This window comes from Phyllobates terribilis, unplaced genomic scaffold (genome assembly GCF_046119375.1).
Source record: "Phyllobates terribilis strain yellow unplaced genomic scaffold, ASM4611937v1 Scaffold_3__8_contigs__length_932513732, whole genome shotgun sequence".
Lineage (NCBI taxonomy): Eukaryota > Metazoa > Chordata > Amphibia > Anura > Dendrobatidae > Phyllobates > Phyllobates terribilis.
In genome coordinates this window covers 322,961,412-322,976,852 of record NW_027362763.1, presented here as the reverse complement: position 1 = coordinate 322,976,852, position 15,441 = coordinate 322,961,412, and the positions used below count along the sequence as shown (strand labels likewise).

The 15,441-nt window shown below is 44.6% G+C and overlaps 1 protein-coding gene across 2 annotated transcripts in view; it reads left to right on the top strand.

Annotated features, from left to right (window-relative positions):
• PLAAT1 (phospholipase A and acyltransferase 1) overlaps positions 1-15,441 on the top strand; it is an 87,429-nt gene that overhangs the window by 16,373 nt on the left and 55,615 nt on the right. For both annotated transcript variants that reach the window (XM_073673097.1, XM_073673098.1), the window contains exon 2: positions 12,117-12,255. In XM_073673097.1, coding sequence (XP_073529198.1) covers positions 12,117-12,255 — 139 coding nt within the window. The remainder of the gene's footprint in view (positions 1-12,116; positions 12,256-15,441) is intronic.

The window sequence follows — 15,441 nt, the reverse complement described above, 5'->3', positions numbered from 1 at the left end:
CATTCACTCTGGTGATATGGTGATGGAGGATGAGGATGAGGAGAAGGAGGAGGACAAGAGCAAATAGTCAAAATCAGGAAGCTTATACCCATGTGTGGGTGTGAAGAGGTGCATTGGAATACACCTCCCAAAAAAACACACTGGATTGGAGTTTATGTTACGCTGCTATCATTCTGTGGTGCTGAGAAGACTGGCCCAATCCAGCCCTTTTTCATTTTTATAAGAGTCAGCCTGTCAGCATTTTCAATAGACAGGCGGTTGCGCTTATCAGTTATAATTCCACTAGCGGCACTAAAAAGCCGCTCTGATAAAACGTTAGCGGCAGGGCAGCCCAGGACCTCCAATGCGTAGACAGCCAGTTCATTCCATGTATCCAGCTTAGATACCCAATAATTAAAAGGCACAGCGGAATCACGGAGGACGTTGGTACAGTCGGCAAGGCACTCTCTCAACATCTTTCCAAACTTTGCACTCCTTGTGAGAGTACCCCACACCTCAGGGCCTGTGCGATGGGAGTGTCTGAGAAAACTGTCCCAGAACTTTGACAGTGTTCCCCTGCCCTGCTGGATTGCATTTGTATCTCTCTCGCCTGTACTCCTTGGTTGTCCAACTAACTGTGACCTCTGCCGCCAGCGTTTTCAGATGGGAATATTTTTAATAGTTCCGCAACAAGGACTTTCTGGTACTGCCCCATTTTTGTAGACCTGTCCGCCTCAGGAATAAGAGATCTAAAGTTCTCCTTGTAGCGTGGGTCTAGAAGTGTCACCAACCAGTAATGACTTTCACCCAAAATTTTGAGAACGCGAGGGTCATGGGAAAGGCAACATAACATAAACTCAGCCATACGTGCCAGACTGCTAACAGGCAAGACTTCCGTGTCCTCACCAAGAGGATGACTGACCATGCTCTCCTGCTCCTCCTCTCTGTCCTCTGGCCATCCACGCTGAACAGATGGTATGACAGTTGTGCAGGTAGTACCGTCTATAGCGCATGAAACTAGCTCCTGTTCTTCCTCCTCCTCCTCCTCTTCCTCATTGTCACCCAATCCACGTAGGGATGAGTTGAGACTGGGCTGTGTGTAATCACCCTGTATGGTTACTTGCTCCATCTCATCGTGCTCTACCTGCAATGCATCCTCTTTGATTGTGAGCAGAGAGCATTTCAGAAGACAGAGAAGCGGGATGGTGACGCTAATTATGGCGTCATTGCCGCTCACCATCTTGGTGGAGTCCTCAGAGTTTTCAAGAATGGTACATATGTCTGACATTCATGTACACTCCTGAGGTCTTATGTGTGGAGTCTGAACTGTATACCGACAGCCTTGTTGATGCTGGTACTCAACAACTGCCCTCTTCTGCTCACAAATCCTTCTCAACATCTGCAGTGTAGAAATTCAACGCATGGGGACATCACATACCAGTCTGTGAGCCAGAAACTGCAAACACTGCTGAAATACGGCAAGGGCGGCAGAAGCTGTAGGTGACTTTCTAAAATGGGCACACAGGCGGCGTACTTTAACAAGCAGATCCGGCAGCTCCGGGTAGGATTTGAGAAACCGCTAAACCACGAGGTTACTCACATGGGTCAGGCATGGCACGTGTGTGAGCTCGCCTTGCATCAGAGCCGCCACCAGGTTCTGGCCATTGTCACACACGACCATGCCTGACTGTAGGTTCAATGGTGTGAGCCACAGATCTGCCTGCTCTTTCAGAGCTGTCCACAACTCTTTAGCATTGTGCGGTTTGTCACCTAATCATATTAGCTTCAGCACAGCCTGTTGCCGCTTGGCGGAGGCAGTGCTGCAGTGCTTCCAGCTTGAGACTTATGTGGTCATATCGGAGTTGGAGGCTGAAGAGGAGGAGGAGGCTGAGGAGGATGAGGTGCAGGAGCTGTAGACTGTGGGGGCTACCCTGATTGACTTAGGGCCCCCAATCCTTGGCGTCGGGAGGACGTGTTCCATCTCAAGGTCTGACTGGGTCCCGGCTTCCACTATGTTAACCCAGTGTGCCGTCAGCGAGATGTACCGTCCCTGCCCTCAAGCACTAGTCCACGTTTCCGTGGTTAGGTGTACTTTCCCGGTAACTGCGTTGTTGAGAGAACTGCTAATGTTTTGGGACACGTGCTTGTGTAATGCGGGGACGGCACAACAGGAGAAATAGTGGCAGATAGGAACCGAGTACCGAGGGACGGCCGCCGCCATCAGGTTGCGGAATGCTTCCGTCTCCATGAGCCTAAAAGGCAACATTTCAAGCGCAAGCAGTCGTGAAATGTGGGAATTTAGTAGTGTGGCCTGTGGGGCATTGGCTGTGTATTTGCGCTTGCGTTCCAAGGATTGGGGTATGGACAAATGAGCGCTGCGCTGGAACAAGGATGTGGACATGCTTCCTGATGCTGCTACTTGAGAGTGTGCAACGACAGGTGCAGGGCAGGAGGCATCTTCCCATGGACAGGGGATTGGCTTGCATGCACAACAGCGGAAGAAGCAATGGTGCCACCCGCAGACACTGTTCCTGGACTCTGGCGTTCGGCCCACAAAGTCGGGTGCTTTGCTGCCATTTGCCTTATCATGCTGGTGGTGGTCAGGCTGGTCGTTTTGCCACCCCTGCTGATGCTGGCCTGGCAGGTGGTGCAAATGGCCTTTTAGAGGTTATTGGCAGAGTCTTTAAAAAACAAGCAGACTTGGGAAGACCTAACAGTTGTACTGGCAACTTCCTTCGTGTTGGTGTTTCGGGGAACGGTTGCATGCCTTCTTTCTGCAGCCACCACACTGCTTCTTCCTGCTTGTTGAGGTGCTCTGCCTCCCTCCCCCTGTGTGCTGCTCTTCTCGCTCTGCATGTCCTCCTGCCATGTCGGGTCAGTTACTATATCATCCACCACCTTGTCTTCCACTTCCGCACTCTGGTCCTCCTCCTGACTTTCTGGCAATTGTGTCTCATCATCGTCCACCTCTTGTGACAGTTTCCCACCGTCGCCTTCGTGTGACCGTGGCTGTTCAAATATTTGGGCATTGCTACGTGCGATCCCCTCTTGCCCCGCTTCAAGTGGACCGGTCAAGAGGCCCGATCTATAAATGGGAAAGTGAACCGCTCTTCGGAGTGTCCAAGTGTGGGATAAGTTGTCTCTGGGCACTCGGCATGGTGGGAGGAAGGTTTAGGGTGAGGAATATGCTGTCCAGACTCACAGCCACTGAGACTTGACAGTGTGGAAGACAAGGTGGTGGTGGTGGTGGCTAAGTGACTGGAAGCATTATCTGCTATCCAACCAATAACCTTTTCACACTGCTCTGTGTTCAGTATTGGTGTTCTGCGATCCTCTATTAATTGGGTCAGGAAGGTCGAGTGAGAAGATGTGGGTGTTTGTTGTGGCACAATTTCAGCTTGCCCACGGCCTTGGTTTCTGCATGCACCATCATCACCATCCCGTCCAGTTCCCCGTCCCTTGCCTCGTGCCTTGCCCATTTTAAATGGAGGACAATATCTTCCACGCTCTCAACAAATGACTGAATTTGGAGCAAACTTATATGTGATCCGTGTGACGGACAAACCACAGTTTTAAATACTTGGCCTGTAGGTAACTATTTTGAACAACAAACTGGTTTTAATTGCTTTACTGACACACTGAAACAAATTTTTAATGGAGGCCAGAAATGGCAGTATTTTCTGGACACGTATATGTGATCCGTGTGACGTAGAAAACACAGTTTTAAATACCTGGCCTGTAGGTAACTATTTTGAACAGCAATCTGGGGTCAATTGCTTCACTGACACACTATTTTTTCTCAGGAGTGGGAGCCAAAACCAGGAGTGGGTGATAAATACAGAATTGGTGCACTTGTTTCTATTATACCTTTTCTCTTATTGTTCCTCACCTGGTTTTGGCTCCCACTCCTGAGAAAAAATACTGACCAAATACTGACTAAATACAATAGTGGGACCTAAAGGATAGTGAGACCTCTTTCGGTTTTTTTTTCATGGTGCCCCCACGTTGTCAATGTGACTTTATAAAGCACATGACCAGAGCAGTGCATGAAATCAGTCCGAATTAAGATAATAATATATATAATAAGAGATAATGAACACTTAACTCATCTTAAAAAGACATTTTTAAACCAAGGGTAACACCCCATTTCTATTGATGATCAGATGAATAGATCCACAAGGATCCCTAGAAGTCAACTACTTCAATATGGAGAAAAATAGGAAAATAATCTATTACCTTTGGTGGTGACCTACAGACCACAGCTTGAAATGCTCAGATAAACTGACAAAAAAACTTCACGGTATCCTACACAAAGATGACTGGCTAAAAATAATATTCAAAGACCCTTGCTATATTAAAGACAAGCTTCAAATTTAAGAAATATTCTGATCAGACGCTCAGTGCCATCTGATACACAAGGAGGAACCTATCCTTGCAATGTGTAGAGTTGCAAAACCTGCACTCATGTAATGACCACAGACCGTATATAGATCTGCAAGGCAGCAGGACCTTAAGATTCCTGGCACATTCACATGTTTCTCTTCCAATGTGGTGTACTTAATTTTGTGCACTTTGTGCAATTTGTACTACTAGGGGTCTCTATGTTGGAGAAACAGGACAGAAACTGAGAGCAATGATGAAATCTCATCACCACGCGATTGCAAACAAAGAAAAATCAACCTGTGGCTAAATATTTCTGTGATCCAAGACTCAATATAACAATATGAAAGTTGTTATATTAAAAGGAAACTTCAAATCACAAAAACACCAAAGGGTCTGTGACAAAAATGAATGGCAGTCTTTGATACCCTACACACAGGATTAAATCTATCACAAGAATTTATGGCAACAATTATTATTACTACAAAATCTGAGGAATCTGCTCCAGAGACAGTGAGGGCACCACGTCTCTGATCGTATATGGATATTGGGACAATAAAACTTTCACACCAGTTATTCTAAGCTAATGAAGAGTTCACTCTATGAGCTGTTTTTTAAAAAAATCGTTCATTTATTATGTCATGTCTCTGCTCTTTTTTGTATATATTTAAGTTTCATCAGATACTTTGTTATACCTGATGAAGAGTCCTAAGTAATCTCAAAAGTTCTCTTTGTAACATAATCTATTTTAATTTTGTTAGGCTATGTGCACACGATCAGGAAATAGCAGCGTTTTGGAAGCAACGTATTTTCGCTGCGTCCAAAATGCTGTGTTCTAATCAAGCAGTTAAATCCACATGTGTTTATTGAAACATGCGGATTTACGGCATGTAATGAATGACTATGGGTGAAACTACACAGTGGAGACCAGCATCTCCGCTACAGATAATTAACATGCTGCGGCTCGTGAGTTTGCGCAGCGTTAAATAGAAGCACCATGGGCATGGGATTTCTATAAATCCATCCACTGTGCTTGTAAAGTAGAACACAGCGTTTTAGACGCAGCGCAGGTGAGGTGCGTCCAAAACTATAACTGCAAGATTATTATTTTCCTTTTTTCAACTGGCTAACATGGTACAAAAAACATTTTTTTCTTTTGGATAAAGCACTTAATGGGCAAATTACATGATAATTCAGATGAAGATCTATTGACACTTTCATTTCCTAACTATGAATTGGGCGGTCTTGCATTTGCTATCTGATTGCCAAATATAAGAAAAAAATCAATGAAACAATTGACAATTAATATTTACAGTTAAATTAAAGGTCTTTCTTTAGATAAACATATTAAACCCATGCAATATTAGAACACAAAAGACAAATTGTGTCCTGTTGTATCTACATCTGTACTTCCTCTAGTTTGCTGCCATGTACAGATTAATATACCAGTGCATCTCATTAAATTAGAATATTATCAAAAAGTAAATTTATTTCAGTTCTTCAATACAAAAAGTGAAACTCCTATATTATATAGAGTCATTACACACAGAGTGATCTATTTCAGGTGTTTATTTCTGTTAATGAGGAACGGTTGCAGGATTTGGGAATGTTTAGCTTGCAAAAAAGAAGACAGAGAGGAGGCTTAATAGCTGTCTACAAATATCTCAAGGGCTGTCACATTGTAGAAGGATCATCTTTATTCTCATTTGCACAAGGAAAACTAGAAGCAATGGGATGAAACTGAATGGGAGGAGACACAGATTAGATATTAGGAAAAACTTTTTGACAGTTAGGGTGATCAATGAGTGGAACAGGCTGCCACGAGAGGTGGTGAGTTCTCCTTCAATGGACGTCTTCAAACAGAGGCTGGACAGACAACTGTCTGAGATGGTTTAGTGAATCCTGCTTTGAGCAGGGGGTTGGACCAGATGACCCAGGAGGTCCCCTCCAACTCTACCATTCTATGATTCTATGATTCTAATGTTGATATGGTATATGAACATATGAACAAATAATTGATAACATATAATAATTTTGGTAAAACATGTAACATGCAAATTGTAATGATCTCCAATTATTACCTAGAAAGGTAATGTTTGTAGTCTTTAGAGGGATGCAGGATCTAGCTGAGCAATCAGTAAGATAAGTGCATTGTAATATTTTAAGGGAAATTTTAATTTCCTTATAAAAAGCATTTGAAATACAGGATGAGAAAAATATGGAAATGTAGTTATCAACAAGTCCCTTGCCTCCTCAAAGTTTCACAAGTGTAACTACAGCCACCTTTACAAATGCTGATATGGCACCTAATGTGTTTATCTTAGATGTGGAACTATCAGCCAGGAATAATACAGCATTTCTTACAGAGCAAACCAATAATGCCACCATGCTGCTTCAGATCCAAACACGCTGTTACGGGTCAGTGACCTTTTTATACATTAAAGCAAATGCTAGTACAAGTAAAGTTTTGGAATGAGACCAGTGACTTGCTACATTATCTTTGGCTCAAAAAGACAAATATTTTAGCAAATCTATCAATCTGTTAGTCACAAGATTATTTACATTTAAAAACATGTATTTTGGACACACCTGTTATTTAACCTAGGCACGTGGGATCCTATGGGGAACTTGGTAATTCAGGCATCCTCACACTACAAGCACTCTACTGCCATTTTTATCATAAAAAAGGACTGATTAAAAACAATTTTCAATTTAACGTCCACTTAATATTGCTAAATAGAAATTACACATTTGTTCAATTGCACTTTTGTGATTCAAAATATAAAATAGGTTTAGGTGGGCACCATCTGCTGAAATAAAAGAAGAGATTTTGTGCAGACTCAGATAATTAAACAACCGAGTGGACAATAAATGAGAGCGAATGGAATAAATGAATGGTATTTAAATATAATGCATAACACGCTGAGTAAAAACAGACAAATGCATGTGCACATCACAATGCTGTTCCCTATTTGTACAGCGAATACAAGCAATCTATTAAATTGTAGAGCATCTAACATGAATGAAATGTAAATACCCTATATAAAGTACGAGTATAGTAGTTTGTTAGCCTGATTAGATGCCAGATTACCTAAACATATTGATTTGGGATGATGGGAGGGGGGCTCAGTCATATATTCAATGTCTGCATACATTTTAGTGTATACAGAATGCTGCTGCATTCTTTTGTTTGTATGGCATTCACTCATAGCAGCTTGCACCTATTCATACTTGCTTTATTGTGTTCAGAGGTGCTGGTCAGCCTTTTGTAGAGTACTGTTGAAGGTGGTGACTACCCGTTCTGTAAGTTTGTAGGCTTTTAGTCCGGGGAGAGGCATGTTCGATAAATACTAGGCTTGGGGTCCTATCAAAGAAAGGTATGCCTTGTTGTGGCTAGTGGGCTCCCATGAATTGGCCAATTAGGTATTTACATATAAAAGAAAGTTGAAGCAGGACCATAGTAGAGACTTCAAGATTCAAATTCAAGTAAAATGAATTTAGGATAGGAGTGCTGACATTTTTTTGTCATATGTATATATATATATATATATATATATATATATATATATATATATATATAATATAACTGGGGATGTGTGTCTCTGTCTGAAGCCTTTATAGACTGCGCATGTGCGACGTGCAGTCTGGCTCTGGACAGAAGGACGCATCCAGCTGTTACAGGTAAGAGGAGTGTATGGCGCCGGAGATCGGGGTATGCATAGACACTGAACACATACCGCGATCTCCAGCGCCATACTTAGATACTTACCTGACCGGGAGGAGCATTGCCGCCTCTCTTCGCAGGAGACCGGGACAGGAGTGAGGCGTCGGATCGGCGCATGCGCATAGCGCTATCTGGCACCGTTTTACTGAAGACACATTTGCAGTGTGTCTTCAGCAATATGGCGCCGGACAGCAAGGTATGGGCATGCGCGTACTCCGGCGCCACACTCCTCCCCGGGCCTCCGGCAGAACAGGACGCAGCAGCGCTGTAGCACAGGGAAGAAAGGTGAGTATAAGTGTTTATTTTTGTATGTGTGCAGCATGAAAGGGATGAGAGGTGCCATACATACCAGGATTGGGGGGTGAGGGGGCCACACATACCAGGATTGTGGGATGAGGGGTACCACACATACCAGGATTGGGGGGTGAGGGGACCATGCATACCAGGATTGGGGGTGAGGGGACCATGCATACCAGGATTGGGGGATGAGGGGTACCACACATACCAGGATTGGGGGATGAGGGGACCATGCATACTAGGATGAGGAGTACCATGCATACCCGGATGAGGGGGTGAGGGGACCATGCATACCAGGATTGGGGGGAAAGGGGACGATGCATACCAGGATTGGGGGGTGAGGGGTGCCGTGCATACCAGAATAGGGATGAGGGGTACCATATATCAGGATAGGAATGCGGGGCACCATGTATACCAGGATGAGGGATGGGGTGCCATGCATACTAGGATGAGGGGTACCATGCATACCAGGATAAGGATGAGGGGTGCCATGCATGCTAGGATGAGGGATTGGGTGCCAAGCAAACCAGGTTTCTGGGATGAGGAGGTCATACATACCAGAATTGGGGAATTGGGATGAGGGGTGCCATGCATACCAGGATGAGGGGTACCATACATATCAGAATAGGGATGAGGGGTGCCATGCATACCAGGGTGATGGGTACCATACATACCAGGATAGGGATGATGTATATCAGGATTGGGGATGAGGGGCCCATGCATACCAGGATAGGGATGAGGATTGCCATGCATACAGGGATGAGGGGTACCATACATACCAGGATTGGGATGAGGGGTACTATGTATACCAGGATTGGGGATAAGGGACCCATGCATACCAGGATAGGGATGAGGAGTGCCATGCATACCAGGATAGGGATGAGGAGTGCCATGCATACCAGGATGGGTGATGACGGAACCATGCATACCAGGATTGGGGATGAGGGAAGCCATATATACCAGGATTGGGCAAGACAGAGCCATGCATACCAGAATTGGGGATGAGGGGTACCATGCATACCAGGATTGGGGATGAGGGAGCCATGCATACTAGGATTGGGGATGAGGGGTACCATGCATACCTGGATTGGGGATGCGGGAGCCATGCATACTAGGATTGGGGATGAGGGGTGCCATGCATACCTGGATTGGGGATGTGGGGTGCCATGCTTACAGGATTGGAGATGAGGGGTGCCGTGCATACCAGGATTGGGGATGAGGGGTGCCGTGCATACCAGGATTGGGGATGAGGGAAGCCATATATACCAGGATTGGGCATGACAGAGCCATGCATACCAGGATTGGGGATGAGGGGTGCCATGCATACCAGGATTGGGGATGAGGGGTACCATGCATTCCAGGATTGGGGATGAGGGAACCATGCATACCAGGATTGGGGATGAGGGGTACCATGCATACCAGGATTGGAGATGAGGGAGCCATGCATACTAGGATTGGGGATGAGGGGTGCCATGCATACCTGGATTGGGGATGAGGGGTGCCATGCATACCAGGTTTGGGGATGAGGGGTGCCATGCTTACAGGATTGGGGATAAGGGGTGCCGTGCATACCAGGATTGGGGATGAGGGGTGCCATGCATACCAGGATTGGAGATGAGGGAGCCATGCATACCAGGATTGGGGATGAGGGAGCCATGCATACCTGGATTGGTGATGAGTGGTGCCATGCATACCAGGATTGGGGATGAGGGGTGCCATGCTTACCAGGATTGGAGATGAGGGGCGCCATACATACCAGGATTGGGGATGAGGGGTGCCATGCATGCCAGGATTGGGGATGAGGGGTGCCATGCATACCAGGATTGGGAATGAGGGAGCCATGCAAACCAGAATTGGGGATGAGGGAGCCATGCATGCTAGGATTTGGGATGAGGGGTGCCATGCATACCTGGATTGGGAATGAGGGGTGCCATGCATACCAGGATTGGGGGTGAGGGGTGCCATGCATACCAGGATTGGGGGTGAGGGGTGCCATGCGTACCAGGATTGGGGGTGAGGGGTGCCATGCATACCAGGATTGGGGATAAGGGGTGCCATGCATACCAGGATAGGGATGAGGGGTGCCATGCATACCAGGATGGGGATGAGGGTTGCAATGCATACCAGGATAGAGGGATAGAGGGACAGAATGGGGGCAGCACAAATACCAGGAAGGTGGCAGCACATACCAGCATAGGAGACCATATACCAATAAAAATGCTCTCCACCCGGGCGTAGAACGGGTTCAATAGCTTTTATATATATGTATATGTATATATATATATATATATATATATATATGTGTGAAGGCAGTCAGCAAACGGTAGGAATAACAAAAAGGTGAACAAAATTTAAATTTGACATGGGTGCAAAAAAGCAGCATTTCTGCTCCGCAGAGCCTATATGTTTATATATACTCATATATGATTATACTGTATATAATTATATCCGCTATGTAAATAATGAAATACTGCTGCAATTGACCAGGTTAGCAAACATTGACCAAAACCTCAAAATCAAGTCATGTATCACTAAATATATAAAGAAATAGCAATGGTCTCAATTATAGTGATCCAGTCCATACAGATTGGGAAAGTTAGCATGACGTTGACATGACTGCAGTACTGGAGGCTGTTGTGGCAGTTGGTTATAAGCACCAACGGATGTGTGGGTCCTAAGTCAGCTCTACAGGCTCCAATTCAGCAACACTTTTACTTCCTGCACTGGGTCTCTCCAACCTCACAGACATCAATGGCATGACCCACACACTGTCAGTGGTAATGGGGTATGCATACCCTTCTATCTATATATTACTATGTTCCTATGTACATTGTATCACATCCAAACTTTCAGTTGTTCAGAATTTTTAATAATATGATGCTTCAGAGGTTGGTACATTATTAGAAACCTTGAGGTAAAATAACCATGAACTCAAGAGAAATTATCATGTCTATAATTTGACAAATTGACTTTGTGGTCACTAAAAATATTGAACATAAGGATCTTTGGAAGGATACAGTGCAGGGATGTCAAACTCAAACACACAGAGAGCCAAAATGAAAAACTTGGACAAAGTCGCGGGCCAACCAGTATACAGTATAATGGGCTCCAGAAAGTCCTGTATACCGAATAATGGGCCCCACATAGTCCTCCATACAGTATAATGGTCCCACATAGTCCTCCATACAGTATAATGGGCATCACATTGTCTTCCTTACAGAATAATAGGCCCCACATAGTCCTCCATACAGTATAATGGGCTCCACATAGTCCTCCATACAGTATAATGGGCTCCACATAGTCCTCCATACAGAATAATAGGCCCCACATAGTCCTCCATACAGTATAATGGGCCCCACATTTTGCTCCATACAGTATAATGGGCTCCACATAGTCCTCCATACAGTATAATGGGCTCCACATAGTTCTCCATACAGAATAATAGCCCCACATAGGGGTGGCTGTTCTGGTGTCGCGGGCCAAATATAACCAAGCTGCAGGCCAGATTTGGCCCACGGGCCAGAGTTTGACATGTATGATATAGTGAATGATACAGGCTGCTGTAAAAAGTTGTTGGAGAATACAGAAGCAGAGAACTATGATATGTTCATTGTCTATTATAAGCACTGTCCACACTCATTATATACCCTTTCCCCTCACTTGCATAGTGACATTAAACATTTGTCACAATTTCGAAGGTTTAATAAGAATTGGTTGTAATTCCTGTTTTTTTCAGATGGCCTCAAGTGTCAAAAACAATGAGGAGGTTCCCGATAATCTCCAGCCTGGGGACCTGATTGAAATATTTCGTCCAGCATACCAACACTGGGCATTGTATCTTGGTGATGGCTATGTCATCAACGTTGCACCAATGGGTATGTATGCAAATGATCCTTTTCTTTTTTTTTCTCTGTTCTAATAGTAGAAGAATCAATGCAGAATGCCTTTTCCAATTAAATACTTTTTGTTACTTTTCCATCTTTCAGTTCTACTTTGTAGGGATGCTAGAAAATGACACTGTAGTCTTAACAGTGTTTAATTGTATTTCAATAATGAACCAGTGTAAAATAATGTTTCTTTGGTTGTCATATGATTTGTTTTAAATGTATCACTGGTGGTCTGTACAGGGTCATACTTATCAGTCTTGCAACCTGTGTAGTTGCACAAAGGCCCAATAGCTTAGGGGGTCCACTTACTTATTTAGAGCAGTTTCCTACCATCAATTAGATTGCATGAAAGTCGTAAATGAATGCATTTCATAGCTCACAACTACTGGTGGATTTTCATATAGATGTAATTAGACTCCTTATGATTGTCAGGCCCATAAATAATACTTGCACAAAAAGCCTTCTACTTTCGGTGTCTGTCCCTTAGTCTGATGGTTCTGTAGCCAGTACAGGTTGCCCTTTGCTCATCCCTGCTGCTGAAAACTTTCCTATTACTTATCCTGCATATAATTAAGAAGACTGCAGATGACCCTTGCTACTGGAAAGTTGTTATCTACTGTAATCTATGTAATCTTCATTATCTAATGTTCTTCTCTAATGATGCTGTAGATCAGTCTCAATCTTGGGTGAAGACACGGTGTGGATAAAGTGTATCTCTGTTGGACTAATTCTAAAGCTATCCCAGATGGTTAAGTGGCGACTTCATTGATTCTAATTTCTTTCTTGTGTAACATGGTGTGAAAATAATCATATTATGGTTTTATTTCATTTATCTTTGGAGTATTACAATCATTTACCAATATGAGTTTCAGTAATGGATCTGCTGCAGCATAAAGCTAAACATTATGAGACAGCCACATGTCCTTCTTCACATTTTTAGTCTAATTTCTAATCTCAATTGTACCAGTTCCGGAATCATATTGTATTTTGAAATAGTGTTTATAGGTCCATTTATTATGTAAAATTATTGTTAATGAGTATTCAGAGAATAATCTTGCAGTCTAAACAGGCTGACGATGTTCGGGTGAAATACAGCAAAATGCTTGTTCATTGAGTAAAATGATCTTTTGTACATCACAAAAAATCATACTTCTTGTAAGATCATCATTTTTTGTGAACAGGACTCATTGTCGGGAACACTGGTAGCTTTAGCTTATAATATATACACTGTGTGCACAGTTATTAATCAATTTGTATTACCACTGGCTACAACACAACCACAAATCATGATTTATCCATCCCCATGCTTAATGGTTGGCAAGATGTTATTTTCTTAAAATTCTGGGCCCTTTTTTCTCCACACATATGTAGCACCCTGAGGATTCGGCTGCTACAGGGGTATTACACCTCAAGCCAGAGGTGTGGTATTCCACTCCCGGGTAAGGATGGAGTGTGGAACTGAGCTCAGTAGGCTGCATGCACTACACACATCCCATTTCCCGGGGACAGACCAATGGTACTCCCACTAGAGAAATGTGCAGGTACGACAGTGTCTGTCCCTGGCTGGAGTGGGAGGGGGGTGGAACATCCCAGTAGTGTAGGGGCAGATAGGGGGAGCAGTCTGGGTAATGCTAGGAGCTCATTGGGTGCTGGTCACCTGAGCTCACACATAGAGGGAGTATATAAGGTGGGAACCATCTTAGAACAGGGTCTTTTGTAGAGGTTTGGTCAGACAAGCAGAACAGCTCAGCCAGCTCCAAGGCCAAGAGAGAGAGAGAGAGAGGAGAAAGAAGGACCCAGAGGGGGAGAAGAGGGAACTCCAAGAACCCAAAATTAGACCAGAGGGTGAAGAGTTGGCACAAGGGTACCAGATCCCAAGCTGGTGGAGGGCCCTAATCCTTAGCCAGAGAGCGGAGGTCGTGGGCAGGATCTGCCACGACCACCCACTAAATCCACCCGGAAGGCAAACCAAGAATAGGGTCAGGGAACCCAGAGACAAGGGTTTACCAACAAGAGGCCCGAGGGAGCCGGACTTAGGTGGATCCCTGGTGGGGAAGGCCAGAGAGAAGGACAAGTCAGAAAGGGAGCTCAGGACCACGCTCCAGAATCACCTGGGGGTTGGCCGAGTCCAGGACCTGGTGGACGCAGCACGGCTCGGGTGGTCACTCAAGGCCGGAGTGACCAACACAAAAGCAGTAAGTAAAACCCTGAACTGCACAGCCCGACTCGGAGTCTTATTACCACTCTCACTGCACCACCACAACCACCACCCTCTACAACTGACCCCCTGAAGCTATACCCCTCCCGTTGGGGGTTATACTACCTGAGCTGCACGCACACCACCAGCCTCAGCGGACCCTGCTGCAGCGGCGGCCGTAGTGACCGCAAATCAACGGGTGGCGTAGTCGACACTAAAGAACATCCAGTAACATCTGTAGGACTGCCACACACTGAGCTTGACACCCTGGGCACGGACCGGGTCACCGCCACTCGGAGACTACAACCCCCATCTGATCCGGCTCCGGGTATTCCCCAAACAACACTGGCCCAGGGGGCGCGTCACATACATTTGATCATTGTGGCCAAAGAGTTTTATTTTAACCACATCGGTCCACAGGACTTGTTTCCAAAATGCATCAGGCTTGTTTAGATGTTCTTAGCATACTTCTGACACTGAATTTTATGGTGAGGACGCACGAGAGGTTTTCTTCTGATAACTCTTTCATGAAGGCCAAATTTGTGCAGGTGTCTCTGAACAGTAACACAATGTACCACAATTCCAGAGTCTGTGAAATCTTTCTGAAGGTCTTTTGCAGTCAACCTGGGGTTGTGATTTGCCTCTCTAGCAATCCTATGAGCCACTACCATTTTCATTTTCAGAGTGCTAGGCGCCAGCTTAGAAGAAGCCATGGCTGCTAATTTTTGCCACAAAGATAGAGATGGCAGTGTTTTTATAAAGCTGGAAAATTTTCATCACTGGACTTTCCTAATGATAATAGTGAACACGCCATAACCATAACAGGCTAATTAAAGTCTGAAACCTTGGTCAAAGTTATCTGAGAACACAAATCTCCAAAGGTGCCTAAAGTTTTGCTTTAGTTCATTTTCTTTTTTGTAATTTTTAAAATGTAAAAAATGAAAAAAAATATATATATATACATATATATACAGTAT